This window comes from Mobula hypostoma, chromosome 2, assembly GCF_963921235.1.
Source record: "Mobula hypostoma chromosome 2, sMobHyp1.1, whole genome shotgun sequence".
In the NCBI taxonomy this organism is placed as follows: Eukaryota; Metazoa; Chordata; class Chondrichthyes; order Myliobatiformes; family Myliobatidae; genus Mobula; species Mobula hypostoma.
The window spans coordinates 162,433,921-162,455,231 of NC_086098.1; the positions used below are offsets into that span (position 1 = coordinate 162,433,921).

Below are 21,311 nucleotides of genomic sequence, written 5' to 3' on the forward strand. Positions count from 1 at the left end.
TGGGAGGGTGCACGGGGGTCTCGGTGAGTGGGCTGTGGGACGGTGCACGGGGGTCTCGGTGAGTGGGCTGTGGGAGGGTGCACGGGGGTCTCGGTGAGTGGGCTGTGGGACGGTGCACGGGGGTCTCGGTGAGTGGGCTGTGGGAGGGTGCACGGGGGTCTCAGTGGGCAGGCTGTGGGAGGGTGCACGGGGGTCTCGGTGGGTGGGCTGTGCTGGAGTTGATACATTTCACTCTGTATGTGACGAATGAATTGCAGTCTGGACAAGGACCACTTACACTCTGATGTGGGCATTCCTCTTCCTTGACCGACAACGGAGAGAGTAATCCGTTTAAACGTGAGGGTGTAGTTATCCGCAGAGCACAGTGTTCTGATTCCTGCCATACTCCACTGGTCTCACACTTCCTTCTTTTTTTAAATTTTATTTTTATATGGATAAGGAATTCACAAATATCATGTACTTTTTTTGCACATATAACCTTTTCCATTTTTTTATATGTATAAAACTATAATTATTTATACATTCTTAAGTACACATTGAGATGATATAAAAGGAAATTAGACACTTAAATAGATAAATATGTACTGTGGTAATTCTAATCTATTAGGCTAAGTAATGGTATTAGTTGTTAAGAAAAATGGTAATAATAGTTTCCATATAACTCTTCTGGACCATTTCCACTGGTCCAAAATGTTCTATATAAGCCTATGTAACAACCATTGTAGGTGTTTACATCCTAATTTGTTCATGCTTGCTCCTGCCCGCAGACATAATTATCCAATCCCAATATTTACTTAATTTTTTCATTTTTTATCCCTTTCCCAAAACTTTCCCTTTACTTGTGTTAATTCTTTATTTTCCAAAAAAAAACAAAAAAAAAGACATTTAGACTAGGGGTGCTTACGTTAGCAATATTACTGTGTTGATGAGAAGAGCAGTATAAATCATTAGGAGAGTCATCTAAAGTCTGCTCGCATTGGGGTTATATATTCAATCCATTTATTTCAGACTTGATAAAATTTTTCTTTTTGAATTCTCAGGGAGTAAGTCAACTTTTCCATTTTAAATATTTCCAAGATAATTTCGTGCGAGTCTTCTAATGTAGGTGGTATTGGATTTAGCCACTTTCTAGTGATTGATTTCTTACTTGCTGCTAAGAGGGCCTGCAGCAACTTTATATCTTCCTTCTGTTCAAGAAACAATTCATGCCCCAAATAGAGCGTCTCAAAGTTCAGAGGTATCTGGGACCTAAGTACCTTAACTAATGTTCTATGAATACCTTCCCAATATAGACTTAATTTAGGGCAATCCCAGAAAATATGAAAATGATTTGCCTCCTTGGAGCCACACCTTCTCCAACACTTCACGTTTGTATCTTTATATTTTTCCTGATATGGGGTCTTGAAGTATCTTATAATGTTTTTCCAACAATGTTATCTCCAAGTCAAAGAATTAGTCGAGGACCATTGAAAGCTGCAGATTTTCCCCCAAGCCTCTTCTGAAAGTACCAACCCCGCTTCTTTCTCCTACTTCTCTTTAATATACAGTGTATTTACATTTTTAGCATGGGAGAGTGCATTATATAATCGAGAAACTGATTTACTAAGTATTGAACTGCAAGCCGAATTCAGAATCTTGAAAAATTCTAATTCTACTGTTGATAGGTCTGTATATCTACAACACTGGTTAACATAGTTTCGTACTTGAAGGTACCTAAAAAGGTCATTATGTTCTAGGCCATGTTTGTCCTGCAGGATTTGGAAACTTTGTAATACTCTTTTATCTGTAAATGAAAGGTAGGTTGTAAGACCTTTCTTTATCCATAGCTCAAATCTTTTATCTCCTCTGTTGGGAAGGAATTCGGTATCATATGCACACCATCTAAAGAGTTTTAACATGTTATTAATTCCACATGAATTAACCACCTTCTGCCATACTTTAAATGTAAGATTTATCCAACTGTTTTTAAATTTTTCCAACTGGGCCATTAATCCTTTATCAGCTATTGAGGCCTGTAGAGGAAAACTGTCAACTAATCCAAATTCTATTTCCTTCCATCTAGCCTTATATTCCCTATTACACCACTATAACAGAGGGGTTATCTGTGAGGCATAAAAATAATTTCTCAGGCAAGGAAGAACCATACCTCCTCCTTCCTTCCCTAACTGTAAGGTGTTATATCGAATTCTAGGTTTCTTTCCTTGCCAAATGAAGCGGGAAATCCATTTGTCCCATTCCCTGAATTGATTATCATCCACCTCCACCGGTGAAGTATGGAAAAGATACAATAACCGAGGAAGAATATTCATTTTTATAGTATGTATCCTTGAATTTAAACTTAAAAAGGGGATAAGATTCCATCTATGCATATCTGCTTTTATCTCTGAGATTAATGGCCCATAGTTTACCTGTGACAGTGTTGAAAGATCCTTCGGCAGGGTTATTCCTAAATATTTTAATGATTTTAGCTTCCCACTTAAGATCGTATGTATCCTGCAATTTTTTGGATGGTGTATAATTTAGGGACATAACCTGTGTTTTCTTTACATTTATTTTATAACCTGATATTTTCCCAAAGTCATCCAACAGTGGAAACAATCCTATAAATGATTTTTCTGGTTCACTCAGATAGACCAAAACATCATCTGCGAATAACGCCACTTTCTGTTCAATCCCTGCCACCTTGATACCTTTTACGATTTCACTCTGTCTTATTAGTTGGACAAGCGGTTCAATATATAGCGCAAAAAGGAGGGGAGAAATTGGGCATCCCTGTCTAGTGCCTCTCGCTAAGATGAAGGAGTCAGAGAGGTCCCCATTTATCTTAATTCGGGCTGTAGGGCTGTCATATAGAGTCTGAATTACTTTAATAAACTTTTCTTGAAAGCCGAATCTTCCTAACACTCTGTATAGGAATGCCCAACTAACCGAATCAAAAGCTTTCTCAGCGTCCAATCCTACTACCATTGTCTCTGTCTCGTTCTTATTAACCTGTTCTAATATGTGCAGAGTTCTCCTTATGTTGTCCAGTGTTTCTCTTTGTTGAATAAATCCAGTCTGGTCTAAATGGATTAGGCCAGGTAAAAGTTTTTCCAATCTGCGCGCTAATATAGATGTAAATAGGTTGTAATCTAAATTAAGAACACTAATTGGCCGATAATTGCCACATTCTAGTTCATCTTTACCCTCTTTAGGAATAACTGAAATAATCGCTTCTCGCCAGGAAGGTGGAGTTTCTCCTCTCTGCAAGATCCAATTAAAGGTGTTAAGTAGTAATGGGGCTAACTGTGTCTTCAGGGACTTGTACCACTCTGAGGTAAACCCATCAGAACCCGGGGACTTTCCAGCCTTTAACCTAGAGATGGCCACGTTCAGTTCTTTGACAGTTACTGGTTCTAATAAACTTTCATTTTGTAAATCTGTAAGTTTAGGTAGATCTAAAAAATTCAATACACTGTCTATATAGGGCTCATTGGGGGCCCGGGGTTGGGAGTACAGCTCTCGATAATATGTTTCGAAACTCTCTTGAATTTTCCCTATTGTACTCTCCACAAGCTTTGTCTTTGGATTCTTTATTTTATGAATTGTATTGTCTGCTTGTTGTTTTCGTAATTTATATGCTAATAATCTAGCAGATATACCTCCTACTTCATAATTCTTTTGTCTCAGGTAAAGAAAATTCCTTTGAGTTTCCAACGTATAAATATCGTCAATTTCACTTTGCAATTTCCAAATTTCCTGTTTTCGATTTGAATTACTTTTGTTGCTATCTACAACTTGAAGTTGTTTTAATTTTCCTTGAAGGTCTGCTAATTTTTGTGCATTGATTTTTTTCATGTGAGTGGTAATGGAAATAATTTTCCCTCTCAGTACAGCTTTCAATGTATCCCATAAAATCACTGGTGATGTTTCTCCCATGTCATTAAGGTCTAGATATTCTTTGATTTCTCCCCTTAATCTCTCCATTACTTTCGGGTTATTGAGTATATGTGAGTTTAGCCTCCATAGTGTTTTCCTCATTTTCCTTTCCAGGATTAGAGACATAGAGACTGGGCTATGATCCGACAGATCAATTGTTGCAATCTTACGGTTTTTTATCCTGAGTCTATCTGTATTAAAGATAAAGAAATAGTCTATCCTTGAATAGGCTGAATGAGGGAAAGAGTAATGTGTATAATCTTTACTAGTAGGGTGTAATTCCCTCCAGACATCTATAATTCCCAACTCCTCCATCAATGAATTCATTTTCCGAGTCAGAGGTTTATTCTGAGTAACTATTCTTGAAGAATCTAATACAGGATTTAATCTAATATTAAAATCCCCTCCACAAATTACTACTCCTTGAGAACTGACCATTAGGTCAAAAATGTGTCTATAAAATGACCATTCACAACCTGGAGGAGCATAAACATTCAGCAATGTTATTTCTGTACCTTCTATTCTTCCTGTGATTTTTACAAACCGTCCTTCTTTGTCTTTAGTCTCTGAAATATGTTCATAATTAAGAGTACTTGATATTAAAGTAGCTACCCCTCTTTTGTGACTCAATTTATATGATGAATAAAATACATGCTTAAAGCCCATTCTTTTTAATTTTCCATGTTCAGATTGGCTCATATGTGTTTCCTGGAGGAAAGCTATTTGTGCCCTCCCTTTTTTCAATTTAGACATAACCTTATTTCTTTTAATTGGATTCAAAACCCCATTAACATTATAGGAAATTATTTTTACCAATTCAGATTGCATTTTTCTCTAGTAGAAAAAAAACACTCTCCTTTTCTAACCAAACAGTAAGCAATCCCTTCTCAACAGTAAACCAAGACATATAACCACACCTAGACATTTTTGAACGTGTAACATTTGAAAATTTTTCCCGACTTCCCACAGTGAGGACTGAGCACCGACCCGCCTCAGTTCAGAGGGATAACATCTATCTTCACCCTATGTTAGAGGGCCCTCAGCAGTTTGTATAATCATAGAGAATTTTCTCCTATTTATGTCTCGACCAAATTGCTATCATTCAAGTTATTCCGCCTAGTTTATTTTCAGTTACCAGTTTTCATTTTACCTTTAAGTCCGATTTACTCTTTCCAGTCATTTCTCTTAATTAATCTGTATTCTCTGTACATTCGCATCTGAATATTTGCAGTTTTTCCTTGTAGTTTGACACTGTGGTTCGAGTGGAGCGTCCTCGCCCCACTAACTGCCACGACTTCTGCCGAATCCTCTCCAGTAGCGACTCCGGTTGGGTGATAACTTTAATGGGTAGTCCCCGGTCCGCCAGGTCCAACGTTGCCTCCTCCACCGTAGCGTAAGTTTTTGTCCCTTCGTCGTAAAAGACTCTCAGCCGAGCTGGATACAGAGTCTGGAATCTGATGTTGTTTTCCTTCGGGACTCTCCGTGTTTCCGTATGTTCCTTCCGTCTGGCAAGAATCCCCAGTGCGTAGTCGTGGTCTAAACTGATTTTACAGTTGCTCCACATGAAACCTTTCTTTTGCCATGCCCTTTTAAGCACCTGTTCCTTCGTTCTGTAACCGAGAAATCTGTAGGTCTTTTGCGGCCGGTATATCAAGGTTCTCTCTAAGCAGCTTCTCTATGAAGGGAATCATCAATCTGGGTTTACCTTCGGTTCCTTCGGGAACTCCGTAAATCCTCACATTTTCCTTTCTTGAGCGGCCTTCTTGATCTATTAGTTTCCACTGGAGCTGCTCTTGTAGCTTTAGCATTTCTGCTATCACTTCCTCGGCGTTTTGTAGCTTCTCTTCAATTCCAACAATCCTCGCTTCGGCTTCATCTATCCGCGAGTTAGTTTTTACTATTTCTCCTTTAATATCTTCCAGCTGTTTGTTGTTATCTTGTCGGAACTCGCAAATCTCTCCGAGAATCAAAGACAGAGTCACCGATTCCCCCTCATTATCTCCGTCCTGGCTTGCCGTGGGGGAGCTAGGCCCGTCGCCTTGCTGCGTCTCTTTATGTTTATCAGCCTTCGGAGCGGACTTTTTAATCTTGTTCTTAGACATCATCCTTGCCCCTTTTATTAATACAGTTATGCAATATTAAGTATTTGTCGAAATTCGATTTTGGGGCTTTTTTGTCGAGAGACCTTTTCCTTACGCCGCCATTCCCTTGATGACCCGGAAGTCCCCCCGGTCTCACACTTCCAATGGGAAGAGCATCGTTTCACCAACAGCTTCTGCATCCAACCACGTGGCCAAATCTGCATCCAGTTAGCCAGCTGCTCTTGCATCCAGGTTGTTGGACCTGCTGGAACAGCTCTGTCAAATGTTCTGGAACAGCCTTGTCAAATGTTGGACTAAAGTCCGTGCAGAGAACACCTACCTTTAACCTCCTCCGAAAACTGTGGAATTAACGAGACAGGATTTACCACATACAAAGACACAGGGACCATCTCTGATCAAAGTTCAGTGTAACTGTACTTTCAAATTATCATATTTAAAATATTTATTTATCAATATAATCTTATATTTTCAGTCCTTGCCTTTCCAAATGTGCAGGAATGCTGTCCTTGAGACGTTCTCCAGTAATGTCCACACTACTGACATAAAGCCCACTAGCCTATAGTTCCCTGACCCTATCTGTTGCCCTTGTAGATAATGGAACAAGATTAGTTCTCCAGTCATCTGGGACCTGGGTAGGAAGCGGTGCTGAAGTTGAGGACCAGCTGAGTGAACAACGGAGCAGAAGCAAGGGGCCAGATGGCCTGTTTGCTAATGTTGTAATGTTGGAACCTCGTGCCAGGCCAAGTGAGGGCAGTAGGAGGCTTCATCCCCTGCAGAATGTCACCGTCACAGAGTTGTTGGTAATCTGAAGAGATTAAAGAAATAATTCAGGAGAGCTAAAAGAAGGCATGTGTTTGCCCTAGCAAACAAGGAGGAGAATCCCAGGATATTCTACAGATATATTAAGAGTAAAAGGACTTCAAGGGACAAAATTGGACCTCTGGAAGATCAGAATGGTAATCCATGCATGGAGCCAAAAGAGATGGGGGGAAACCTTTCATGGAATTTTTGAATCAGTATTTCCTCAGGAGAGGGACACAGAGTCTGTGGAGGTGAGGCAAAGCAGCACCAAGGTCATGGACCCCATACGTGTTACAGAGGAGGAGACAAATTAGGGTGGATAAATCCCCAGGACCTGACAAGTTGTCCCTCAGACCCTATGGGAGGCCAGTGTAGAAATTGCAGGGATATTCAAATCATCCTCAGCAACACTTCAGGTATCAGAGGATTGGCGGATACCCAATGCTGTTTAAGAAAGGTTCTAAAAATAAACCAGGAAGTTATAGGCCGGTGAGCCTGACATCAGTAGTGAGAAAGTTATTGGAAGTATTTTAAAGGACTGGATATATGAGTATTTGGATAGAAGTGGACAGATCGGGGATGATCATAATGGCTTCAGCATGGTACATCATGTCTAACCAATCTTGTAGAATTTTACAAGGAAATTGCCAGGAAAGTGGATAAAGCCAAGGCAGTGAGTGTTGTCTACATTTGGCATTTGACAAGGTCCCACATGCAAAGTTGGTCCAGAAGATTCAGACATTCAGCATTCAAGACAAGATAGTATACTAGACCTCTACCTTGCCGAGGCGCAGCGACAACTCGCGGATACCTCCTCTTATTTACCCCTCGATCGTGACCCCACTAAGGAGCACCAGGCCATTGTCTCCCACACCATCACCGACTTTATCCGCTCAGGGGATCTCCCATCCACTGCTACCAACCTTATAGTTCCCACACCCCGCACTTCCCGTTTCTACCTCCTACCCAAGATCCACAAACCTGCCTGTCCTGGCCGACCTATTGTCTCAGCTTGCTCCTGCCCCACCGAACTTGTTTCTGCATACCTCGACACTGTTTTATCACCCCTTGTTCAATCCCTTCCGACCTATGTTCGTGACACTTCTCACGCTCTTAAACTTTTCGATGATTTTAAGTTCCCTGGCCCCCACCGCTTTATTTTCACCATGGATGTCCAGTCCTTATATACTTCCATCCCCCATCAGGAAGGTCTCAAAGCTCTACGCTTCTTTTTGGATTCCAGACCTAATCAGTTCCCCTCTACCACCACTCTGCTCCGTCTAGCGGAATTAGTCCTTACTCTTAATAGTTTCTCCTTTTGCTCCTCCCATTTCCTCCAAACTAAAGGTGTAGCTATGGGCACCCGCATGGGTCCTAGCTATGCCTGTCTTTTTGTTGGGTTTGTGGAACAATCTATGTTCCGTGCCTATTCTGGTATCTGTCCCCCACTTTTCCTTCGCTACATCGACGACTGCATTGGCGCTGCTTCCTGCACGCATGCAGAACTCGTTGACTTTATTAACTTTGCCTCCAACTTTCACCCTGCCCTCAAGTTTACCTGGTCCATTTCCGACATCTCCCTCCCCTTTCTAGATCTTTCTGTCTCTGTCTCTGGAGACAGCTTATCCACTGATGTCTACTATAAGCCTACTGACTCTCACAGCTATCTGGACTATTCCTCTTCTCACCCTGTCTCTTGCAAAAACGCCATCCCCTTCTCGCAATTCCTCCGTCTCCGCCGCATCTGCTCTCAGGATGAGGCTTTTCATTTTAGGACGAGGGAGATGTCTTCATTTTTTAAAGAAAGGGGCTTCCCTTCCTCCACTATCAACTCTGCTCTTAAACGCATCTCCCCCATTTCACGTACATCTGCTCTCACTCCATCCTCCCACCACCCCACTAGGAATAGGGTTCCCCTGGTCCTCACCTACCATCCCACCAGCCTCCGGGTCCAACATATTATTCTTCGTAACTTCCGCCACCTCCAACGGGATCCCACCACTAAGCACATCTTCCCCTCCCCCCCTCTCTCTGCATTCCGCAGGGATCGCTCCCTACACAACTCCCTTGTCCATTCGTCCCCCCCATCACTCCCCACTGATCTCCCTCCTGGCACTTATCCGTGTAAGCGGAACAAGTGCTACACATGCCCTTACACTTCCTCCCTTACCACCATTCAGGGCCCCAAACAGTCCTTCCAGGTGAGGCATCACTTCACCTGTGAGTCGACTGGAGTGATGTACTGCGTCCGGTGCTCCCGATGTGGCCTTTTATATATTGGTGAGACCTGACGCAGACTGGGAGACCGCTTTGCTAAACATCTACGCTCTGTCCGCCAGAGAAAGCAGGATCTCCCAGTGGCCAGACATTTTAATTCCACATCCCATTCCCATTCTGACATGTCAATCCACGGCCTCCTCTACTGTAAAGATGAAGCCACACTCAGGTTGGAGGAACAACACCTTATATTCCGTCTGGGTAGCCTCCAACCTGATGGCATGAACATCGACTTATCTAACTTCCGCTAAGGCCCCACCTCCCCCTCGTACCCCATCTGTTACTCATTTTTATGCACACATTCTTTCTCTCACTCTCCTTTTTCTCCCTCGGTCCCTCTGAATATACCTCTTGCCCATCCTCTGGGTCACCCCCCCCCCCTGTCTTTCTTCCCGGACCTCCTGTCCCATGATCCTCTCGTATCCCATTTTGCCTATCACCTGTCCAGCTCTCGGCTCTATCCCTCCCCCTCCTGTCTTCTCCTATCATTTTGCATCTCCCCCTCCCCTTCCAGCTTTCAAATCCCTTACTCACTCTTCCTTCAGTTAGTCCTGACAAAGGGTCTCGGCCTGAAACGTCGACTGCGCCTCTTCCTATAGATGCTGCTTGGCCTGCTGCGTTCACCAGCAACTTTGATGTATGTTGCTTGAATTTCCAGCATCTGCAGAATTCCTGTTGTTTATAGTATACTAGACATTGGCTTTGTGGGAGAAGCCAGAGAGTGTGAGTAGAGGGTTGCCTCTCTGACTGGAGGCCTGTGACTAGTGGAATGCCACAGGGATTGGTGCTGGGTCCATTGCTGTTTGTCGTCAGTGATTAACTGGCTCCTGAATGGACAGACTTGAGTCTGCAACCCCTCCCCGGGCCACATTTCATCAAAAATCAAGCCAGTTTTTCGATGTATACTGGCTTGGTTGTCACCCAGAGTGAAAAGGACTGTGTTTGCAGTGCCGAGTCCATCATGTTTGAAAAGCTTACCGGACTCTACAAGCTCCAAGACCACTTTGCCGTGCTCCACTGATGCGGCCACAAGCTGGAGGAGTGGCTTGACGAAAAACAGTTAAAAGTGTGAAGAGAAAAACATCTGCCATACGAAGCAACACAACTGGATCTGCCAATTTGCATCAAGATTGGGGGTGTAGTGGACAGAGAGGAAGTTTAGCAGAGCTTGCAACAGGATCTGGACCAGCTGGAAAAATGAACTGAAAGTGGCGGATGGACTTTAATGCAGATAAGTGCAAGATAGATCTTCTGCAGTGAATGATAGGGATCTGAGGATACAGGTCCATAATTCATTGAAAGTGGCGTCACAGGTAAAGAAAGCTTTTGGCACATTGACCTTCGTAAATCAAGGTATCAAGTACAGGAGGTGGGATGTTACATTGAAGTTCTAAAAGACATTGGTGAGGCTTCATTTGGAGTATTATGAACAGTTTTGGTCATCTACAGGAAAGATGTTAATAAGGTTGAAAGAGTACAGGGAAAATTTACAAGGATGTTGCTGGGACTGGAGGACCTGAGTTATAAGGAAAGATTGAATAGTTTAGAGCTTTATTCCTTGGAGCGTAGGAGAATGAGGGGAGATTTGATAGAGGTATGCGAATTATGAGGGGCATAGGTATCGTTAATGTAAGCGGGCTTTTTCCACTGAGGTTGGATGGGAGTACAACCAGAGGTCATGGGTTAAGGGTGAAAGGTAAGTTTAAGGGGAACATGAGAGGAAACTTCTTTACTGGAGATCATGAGAGTGTGGAAGAGCTACCAGCACAAGTGGTACATGCAAGCTCGATTTCAGTGTTTGAGAGAAGTTTGGTTAGGTACATGGATATTAGGGGTACAAAGGGCTGTGGTATGTTTGCAGGTTGATGGGAGTAGGCAGTTTAAATGGTTTAGCATGGACTAGATGGACTGAAGGGCCTGTTTCTGTGCTGTAGTGTTGGATGACTCTATTAGTTTTACTTGTAGAATTTACATCGAAACGTGCAGTGAAACACACAGAATGCTGGAGGAACTCAGCATGTCAGGCAGCATCTATGGAGAGGAATAATCAATGGACGTTTCAGGCCAAGACATTTCATCAATCCTGGCCATCTGAGTCCCTCCAGTGTTTGTGTGTTGCCCTGAGTTTTCAGCAGCTGCAGAATCTCTTGTGCATATGAAACCTACAGTGAAATACATTATCTGCTTCAACAGCCAACAGTTTGAGGATGTGCTGGGGGGCAGCTCACAAGGGTTGCCATAGCACCGTAGTATGCCCACAACTTATTCATCCATATGGAATGTGAGGAGGAGGAGAACATACAAACTCCTTACAGACAGACGTGGGAAGAAATAATAGCGGAGGCCAAGAAGATGGCAGATGAACTAAATGAGTATTTTGCATCAGTCTTCACTGTGGAAGACACGAGCAGTATACCAGATGTTGAAGGGTGTGAGAGAAGAGAAGTGAGTGCAGTTACTACACAAGAGAGAAGGTGCTCAAAAAGCTGAAAGGTGTAAGGGTACGTGTGTCACCTGGACCAGATGAATTGCACCCTAAGGTTCTGAAAGAGGTAGTGGTAGAGATTGTGGAGGCATTAGAAATAATCTTCCAAAAATCATTGGACTCTGGTATGGTGCCAGAGGACTGGAAAATTGCAAATGTCACTCCACTCTTTAAGAAAGGAGGAAGGCAGCAGAAAGGAAATTAGCCAGTTAGCCTGACCTCAGTGGTTGGGAAGATGTGAGAGTCAATTGTTAAGGACGAGCTGATGGAGTACTTGGTGACACAGGACAAGATAGGACAAAGTCAGCATGGCTTCCTTAAGGGAAAATTTTGCCTGACGAACTTGTTGGAATTCTTTGAGATTACAAGTAGGATAGATAAAGGGAATGTAGTGAATGTTGTATATTTACACTTTCAGAAGGCCTTTGACGAGGTGCCACACATGAGACTGCTTACCAAGTTAAGAGCCTATGGTATTACAGGAAAGCTCCAAACATGATTAGAGCATTGGCTGATTGGTAGGAGGGAGCGAATCGGAATAAAAGGATCCTTTTCTGGTTGGCTGCCAGTGACTAGTGGTGTTCCACAGGGGTCAGTGTTGGGACCACTTCTTATGCTGTATATAAATGATTTAGCTGATGAAATAGATGGCCTTGCTGCCAAGTTTGCAGAAGATACAAAGATTGGTGGAGGGGCAAGTAGTGTTGAGGAAACAAGTAGGATGCAGAAGGACTTAGACAGATTAGGAGAATGGGCAAGCAAGTGGCAAATGAAATACAATGTTTGAAAATGCATGGTCATGCACTTTGGTAGGAGAAATAAATGTGCAGACTATTTTCTGAATGGGGAGAAAATTAAAAAATCTGAGATGCAAAGGGACTTGGCAGTCCTTGTGCAGAACATGCTAAAAGTTAACTTGCAGGTAGAGTCAATGGTGAGGAAGGCAAATGCAATGTTAGCATTCATTTCAAGAAGTCAAGAATACAAGAGCAGAGATGTGATGTTGAAGCTTTTTAATGTACTGGAGAGGCGTCACCTTGAGTATTGTGAACAGTTTTAGGCTCCTCTCTGAGAAAAGATGTCAAGATGGAAGAAAAGCAAGAATAGGAAAAAACTGAGCCTAACTGTGGACTAAAACAAGAAATTAAACGTGATTTAATTTGCTGTCATTGGAGAGGGTTTAGAGAAGGTTCACAAGGAAGATACTGGGAATGAAAGGGTTATCATACGAGGAACGTTTGATGGCTCTGGGTCTGTACTCACTGGAACTGAGAAGGATGGGAGGGGGGATCTCACTGAAACCTTTCGAATATTGAAAGGCCCAGACAGCGTAGATGTGGAAAGGATGTTTCCCATGGTGGGGGAGACAAGAGGGCACAGCCTCAGGATAGAGGGGCGTCCATTTAAAACAGAGATGTGGAGAAATTTCTTTAGCTAGAGAATGGTGAATTTGTGGAATTTGTTACCACAGGCAGCTGTGGAGGACAGATCATTGAGTGTATTTAAGGCAGAGCTTGATAGGTTCTTCATTAGACACGGCATCAAAGGTTATAGGGAGAAGGCCGGGGAATGGGGCTGAATGATTGAGCAGACTCGATGGCCTAATTCTGCTCCAATGTCTTATGGGGTATGGTCTTGAGTGAAGGGATGGGGGAAGGCAGGACACTGGGGCTGAGCAGAAGAATGGATCAGCTATATGAAAAGGCAGAGTGGATGATGGGCCACGTGTCCTAATTCTGCTCCTATATCTTATGGTCCTGTGGAATTGAAGCCCTAGTGCTTGTGCTGTAACGCATTACACTAACCACTGTGATCTTGTTTAATTGTGGGTCACAAAATGATTCAAGCCCACAGCAGCCATGGTGAAACCTGACCTCTGGGTAACACACACTGTGGTAGTGGGAGTGCCCTCACCAAACTGTCAGCTTTCTGCCCCTAACCCCGACCTCCATCCTTTCCCCAGGTGGTAAGGACCAACCAGTTCTCAGTAACACGCCATGAGAAGGTGGCCAACGGCTTGATTGGTGACCAGGGGCTGCCGGGAGTCTTTGTGCTGTACGAGCTCTCCCCTATGATGGTGAAGTTCACAGAGAAACACAGGTCTGTGGCTGCTGGTATGGCTGCAGTGCAGGATCATGAGATGGACACTAGGAGTGTGGGGCCGTCACTAGGAGTGCTGGATGGGAGTATGGGACTGAGGGACAAACACAGTGTGCAGGAGTGCAGTGACTGTCATTGGGAACGCGAACGGTCACCAGGGGTACACAGGACTGAGGGATGGAGACGGAGTGTGGGACAGTCACTAGGAGTGGGTAGGTCAAGGGACGGACATTGAGAGGGTACAGGAATGTGGGACGCTCTCTGGGAGCGCTGCACAGGAGGGTAAATTGAGGGATGTACGGTGGGAATGTGGGAGAGATTCTGGGAATGCAGGTCAGTCACTAAGGATCACTAGGGATGAAAGTGCAGGACTAAGGTATGATGGTTAGGAGTGCGAGGCTGGGGTAGTTGCTGGGAGTACTAAACTGCAGCATGGGAGTGTGGGATGGTCACTGTCTGCAAGTGAAATGGACCATGGTGATGTGAACACTAACCTGTGTTCTGTTACAGATCATTCACCCACTTTCTGACTGGTGTCTGTGCCATCATCGGAGGGGTTTTCACAGGTACTGCTGCTGCAGGGATATACACACACACTGTGCACCGTAGTCCAGGTGTACCGGGCTGCCGTGTTAGTGATATGCATGTCCGGTCTCTACTCATAGGAAGTGTAGTTACATGTGTTGTCCTACACGCACCATCTGAACTGCCACACAGACCCACACTGCCAGTGCTGAGCTGCCACACTGACTCTCACTGCCAGTGCTGGACCGCCCCCCGTGGATGTGCATTGCCAATGCTGACACATCACACACACTGCCAGTGCTGGGCCGACACAGTCACACTGCCAGTACTGAACTGCCATACTGTTGGTGCTGATCCAGCACACTGGCCCACACTGCCAGTGCTGAACTGCCGCACTGACCCACTGCCAGTGCTGAACTGACAAACTGTGCCGCAGTGCCGGCGTTGACCGGCCACACGCCCACCCACACTGCCGGCGCTGACCGGCCACACGCCCACCCACACTGCCGGCGCTGACCGGCCACACACCCACCCACACTGCCGGCGCTATCCGGCCACACGCCCAACCACACTGCCGGCGCTGACCGGCCACACGCCCACCCACACTGCCGGCGCTATCCGGCCACACGCCCAACCACACTGCCGGCGCTGACCGGCCACACGCCCACCCACACTGCCGGCGCTGACCGGCCACACGCCCACCCACACTGCCGGCGCTATCCGGCCACACGCCCACCCACACTGCCGGCGCTGACCGGCCACACGCCCACCCACACTGCCGGCGCTGACCGGCCACACACCCACCCACACTGCCGGCGTTGACCGGCCACACACCCACCCACACTGCCGGCGCTGACCGGCCACACACCCACCCACACTGCCGGCGCTGACCGGCCACACACCCACCCACACTGCCGGCACTGACCGGCCACACACCCACCCACACTGCCGGCGCTATCCGGCCACACGCCCAACCACACTGCCGGCGCTGACCGGCCACACACCCACCCACACTGCCGGTGCTATTCAGCCACACGCCCACCCACACTGCCGGCGCTATCCGGCCACACGCCCACCCACACTGCCGGCGCTGACCGGCCACACGCCCACCCACACTGCCGGCGCTATCCGGCCACACGCCCACCCACACTGCCGGCGCTATCCGGCCACACGCCCACCCACACTGCCGGCGCTATCCGGCCACACGCCCACCCACACTGCCGGCGCTGACCGGCCACACGCCCACCCACACTGCCGGCACTGACCGGCCACACGCCCACCCACACTGCCGGCACTGACCGGCCACACACCCACCCACACTGCCGGCGCTATCCGGCCACACACCCACCCACACTGCCGGCACTGACCGGCCACACGCCCACCCACACTGCCGGCGCTATCCGGCCACACGCCCACCCACACTGCCGGCACTGACCGGCCACACACCCACCCACACTGCCGGCGCTATCCGGCCACACGCCCACCCACACTGCCGGCGCTATCCGGCCACACACCCACCCACACTGCCGGCGCTATCCGGCCACACGCCCACCCACACTGCCGGCACTGACCGGCCACACACCCACCCACACTGCCGGCGCTGACCGGCACCGCCAGTGCTGAACTGACTCACTGCCAGTGCTGAACCATCGCACTGCCTGTACTGAACTGCCACATGCACTCCCACTGCCAGTGCTGAACCACCACATTGACTCTCACTGCCAGTGCTTGACCCCCCCCCCCAACACGCACACACAAACAGACCCACACTGCCAGTGCTGAGCCGACACACTGACTCACATTGTCAGTGCTTTTGTGCCCAGATGCTGGGCACACAACGACTTTGGGATGGCCATGCTGTGACTCTCTGCCTCTCTTCCAGTGTCCAGCCTGGTTGATTCGTTGATCTATCACTCTGCCCGGGCCATCCAGAGGAAGATTGAGCTTGGGAAAGCCTCGTAGCTGGTGCTGAGGAGGGCTGTGCTGCATGGACTGTGGCAATATCTCGTTGGAGTCCCTGATAAGCTGGCTTTACTGAACGGACTTCAACCCACACTTTACACTGGCTGATATTCTGGTATTGTTAAGCAACTGTAACTTATAAATTGTGGTGAGCAGGTTTACTTGTGTGTCTGATCTCAAAAGATGGAGGATTAATTCTGATAATCCCTCATTCCCATATTTGTCCCTCCCCACTACACGCATTACTGCCCCTGCCTGCCATCTCCTTGTCACTGACAACGGTCACTCCCTGTTGTGCCCCTTCCCTGTCCTGCCCTGCCCCAATGCACATAGGAGCCTTCCGCTCTCCTCCCCAACACACCACCCCCCCACCCCCCCAAGCCTGGCCCCGCAGAAGGCCTGGTGCTCGATATCTGATCAGTGTTGGTGAAGCAGAGCCGACCAAGATCCCTGAATCCAAAAACAGCCAGGAGTTCCCACCCAGCAGCAAGATCTGCAATTTAAAATATATTTATATTTTAAATTAATATTGTGACCTTGTCAGTTTTTAGTCTGTGCACATGGAGCTCCCTTCACTGGGCACAGACTGTTATGAAGGGATTTCTTCACTGGTTTCTCAGGCTGGCGAAATGTAACAGAGAAACTGTTGCCATTCCCATTTTGCAGTCACTCCTTGGGGATTTTCCACCAACCACCTTGGAGAACTCAAAAGGGTTGAGAGAGCAGGGGTGGGCAGGAATTAAACACATAAGAAACAGGAGGAGAATTTAATATACCATAGCCATCCACGGCAATGAATTCCAAAGATTAACCATCTTCTGGCTAAAGAAATTCCTCTTCATTTCTGTTCTAAATGGACGCCCCTCTATTCTGAGGCTGTGTCCTTTGGTCCTGTGTCCAGACTCCTCCACCAAAAGAAACAGCTACTCTACTTGGGCTTTTTAATATTCCAAAGGTTTCAATGAGATCCCCACCCCCCATTCTTCTAAATTCCAGCAAGTGCGGGCCCCAGCTGCTCTAAAGAGCCATCTCATAGGCATTTTATAAATTCCTTCCAACCTTATGTTACCTCTTTAAGGATTTGGTTTCATTTTTTACTAATAGAGCCATACCACTCCCTCTACCTACCTGTCTGTGAAGCAGTGGGGAGGGCAAAGGGAGACGGTGCTGTGGTAGCAGGGGGTCGGCTGGTGAATGAATAGAAATATTTTCTGTCTGTGAAAGAAGCAAAACATTAAAGATCAAGTGTGTTTTTCATCTTGTGGTTTTTGAATGAGCTGTTGGTGAGGTGAAGCAGTCACTGTGGTCCAAGCACCACAACCCGACAAGGCAGCTGTCGCAGGTTTGATGTTCATGTTGGGGACTGAACCACTGCCATGCACGACACTTGCAGGAGCTGGGTGGGAGGGTGCAGGACTGTAGCTCTCCCAGTGGGACATCAAGGGAGATGACACTAACATCGTGTGTGTCGTAAACCAGGGACTGGGGAAAGGCAAGTACTGGGGAGGAGAACAGGACCTAGAGACAGAGGGATCAACTGGGAAAATACAGACCTATTGGTTTAATGTCAGGTGGAAAGTTGTTTGGATCCGTTGGTAACGAGTAGGGAACAAAGCCATTGGGGATAACAAAAGGATTCAGAAAATGGTGTAAATCCATGAACAACAAATCAGAATTAAGTTTATTACCACTGACAGAGGAGTGGTGGAGGCTGAGGGGAGATCTGATAGAGGTTTATAAGATTATGAGAGAGACAGATACAGTATTCAGGGAGTATCTGTTTCCCAGGATTGAAATGTCTAATTCCAGAGGGCGTGCATTGAAGGTGAGAGGGGTAGGTTCTTTACTCAGGGAGTGGTGGCTGCCTGCAATGTGCTGCCAGGTATGTTGGTAGAGGCAAATACATTAGAGGCTTTTAAGAGTCGTTTAGATAGGCATATGGATGAGGAAGAGGGAGGATATGGATATTGTGCAGGTAGGAGGTGTTAGTTTTGAGGGGGGGGGCTTTAATTTACTTATTAGCTGGTTCAGCACAACTTGTGGGCCAAAGGTCCTGTTGCTGTGTTGTACTGTTCTGTATTTAACGCAAACTTTCAAATGACTTCAAGTTACAAAGTAAATAAATAGTGGAAAATACAAATAATGAGGTAGTGTGAATATGTTCATGGATCGTTCAGAAATTCTGATGGTGGAGGGAAAGAAGCAATTGCTAAAACATTGAGTGTGGTTCTTTGGGCTCCTATATCTCTTCCCTGATGGTAGTAGTCAGAAGAGGGCATGTCCTGGATGGTGAGAGTCCTTAATAAGACCAATAACATTTAGGAGCAGAAACCCATCAATTCCATCATCCAAATCATTGACATGTAATGTAAAAAGAAGTGGTCTCAACACTGATCCCTGTGGAACACCACTAGTCACTGGCAGCCAGTCAGGAAAGTATCCCCTTTATTCCCATTCTATGGGTCCTGGCAATCAGCCAAGCTTCTATCCATGCTAGTATATTTCCTGTAATACCATGGGCTCTTGTTAACCAGCCTCATGTGCGGCACCTTGTCAAAGGCCTGAAAATCCAAGTAAAGAACATCCACTGACTCTCCTTTGTCTATCTTGCCTGTTACTTCCTCAAATAATTCCAAACGATTTGTCAGGCAAGATTTCCTCTTTTTATCATGTGTCACAAGTACCCCAAAACCTCATCCTTAATAATGATGAAGACCATGTTCTCAGCCACTGAGGTCAGGCTAACTGGCCTATAATTTCCTTTTATCTGACTCTCTGCCTTAAAGAATGGAGTGACATTTCCAATTTTCAAGGCCTCAGGAACCATGCCAGATTCTAGTGATTCTTGAAAGATCATTACTAATGCCTCCACAGTCTCTTCAGCTACCTCTTTCCGAACCTGGCATGTAGTCCATCTAATCTAGATGATTTATCTACCCTAAGATCTTTTGGCTTCCCAAACACCACCTCCCTGGTAATAGCAACTGTGCACATATTGTCTCCCATTACTGCCTCTCATGTTACAGCAGTCCAATATCTGCTCTTGCCTCTCTTTTACACTTAATCTATCTGAAAAAGTTTTGGTATCCTCTTTTATATTATTGGCTAGCATACCTTCATATTCCATCTTTCTCCTCTTTATGTTTTTTAGTTGCCTTCTGGTTTTTAAGAGTTCCCTAATTCTCTAACTTCCCACTATTTTTTGCCATAGTATATATCCCTCTATTCCTAATATGCTGTCTTTGACTTGTCAGCTACAGGGTGTCATCCTCTCTTTAGAATACTTACTCATTTTTGGGATGTATCTATCCTGCACCTTCCAAATTGTTCCCAGAAACTCCAGCCATCCCTGTCCCTGGGAGATGCCAGAGAGTAGTGGTGGATAACTGTTTGTCAGATTGGAGGCCGGTGACTAGTGGTGTGCCTCAGGGATCTGTACTGGGTCCAATGTTGTTTGTCATATACATTAATGATCTGGATGATGGGGTGGTAAATTGGATAAGTCAGTCTGCAGATGAGACTAAGATAGGTGGAGTTGTGGATAATGAAGTAGGTTTTCAAAGCTTGCAGAGAGATTTAGGCCAGTTAGAAGAGTGGGCTGAAAGATGGCAGATGGAGTTTAATGCTGATGTATGTGAGGTGCTACATTTTGGTAGGACTAATCAAAATAGGACATAGGACAGGGTAAATGGTAGGGCATTGAAGAATGCTGTAGAACAGAGGGATCTAGGAATAATGGTGCATAGTTCCCTGAAGGTGGAATCTCATGTGGATAAGGTGGTGAAGAAAGCTTTTGGTATGCTGGCCTTTATAAATCATAGCATTGAGTATAGGACTTGGAATGTAATGTTGAAATTGTACAAGGCATTGGTAAGGCCAAATTTGGAGTATTGTGTACAGTTCTGGTCACCAAATTATAGGAAAGATGTCAACAAAATAGAGAAAGTACAGAGAAGATTTACTAGAATGTTACCTGGGTTTCATCTCCTAAGTTACAGAGAAAGGTTGAACAAGTTGGTTCTTTGTTCTTTGGAATGTAGAAGGTTGAGGGGGGATTTGGTAGAGGTTTTTAAAATTATGAGGGGGATAGATAGAGTTGACATGGATAGGCTTTTTCCATTGAGAGTGGGGAAGATTCAAACAAGAGGACATGAATTGAGAGTTAAAGGGCAAAATTTTAGGGGTAACATGAGAGGGAACTTCTTTACTCAGAGAGTGGTAGCTGTGTGGAATGAGCTTCCAGCAGAAGTGGTTGAGGCAGGTTCGATGTCATTTAAAGTTAAATTGGATAGATAAATGGACAGGAAAGGAATGGAGGGTTATGGGCTGAATGCAGGTCAGTGGGACTAGGTGAGACTAAGAGTTTGGCACAGACTAGAAGGGCCGAGATGACTTATTTCCGTGCTGTAATTGTTATACGGTAATACGGTTATAAATAAATAAATCAAATATAGTATACATATATTGAATAGATTAAAAATTGTACAAAAAAACAAATAATATATAATAAAACAGTGAGGTAGTGTTCAAGAAATCGGATGGCAGAGTCACTGTCTTGCCGCCTTTATAACTGCATCGATATGTTGGGACCAAGTTAGGTCCTTAGAGATCTTGACACCCAGGAACTTGAAGCTGCTCACTCTCTCCACTTCTGATCCCTCTGTGAGGATTGGTATGTGTTCCTTAGTCTTACCCTTCCTAAAGTCCACAATCAGCTCTTTCATCTTGCTGACATTGAGTGCCAGGTTATTGCTGTGGCACCATTCCACTAGTTGGCATATCTCATTCCTGTACGCCCTCTTGTCACCACCTGAGATTCTACCAACAATGCGGAACTTTTCTTCCGCCGTCTCCGTCTCCAAGCCTACTTCTTCGGCAAGGACTCTTCCACCCCCACCAATGACCCCTTCTCCTGTCTTCAACCCTCCTCTTCTTCATGGACACCCCGCTCTGGTCTTCTGCCTGCTCTGGATCTCTTTATCGCTAACTGCCGACGGGACATCAACCGTCTTGACTTCACCGCACCTTGTTCCCATTCCAACCTCACTCCTTCGGAACGCTCTGCTCTCCACTCCCTCCGCACTAATCCTAACCTTATTATTAAACCCGCTGATAAGGGGGGTGCTGTTGTAGTCTGGCGT

The 21,311-nt window shown here is 45.7% G+C and overlaps 1 protein-coding gene across 2 annotated transcripts in view; it reads left to right on the top strand.

Moving 5' to 3' along the window:
* ergic3 (ERGIC and golgi 3) overlaps positions 1-20,681 on the top strand; it is a 52,571-nt gene extending 31,890 nt beyond the window's left edge. For both annotated transcript variants that reach the window (XM_063040961.1, XM_063040962.1), the window contains 3 exons: positions 13,547-13,683; positions 14,194-14,249; positions 16,091-20,681. In XM_063040961.1, the coding sequence (XP_062897031.1) occupies positions 13,547-13,683; positions 14,194-14,249; positions 16,091-16,170 (273 nt within the window). In that variant the 3' untranslated portion in view covers positions 16,171-20,681. The remainder of the gene's footprint in view (positions 1-13,546; positions 13,684-14,193; positions 14,250-16,090) is intronic.
* The last annotated feature ends 630 nt before the right edge of the window (positions 20,682-21,311 follow it).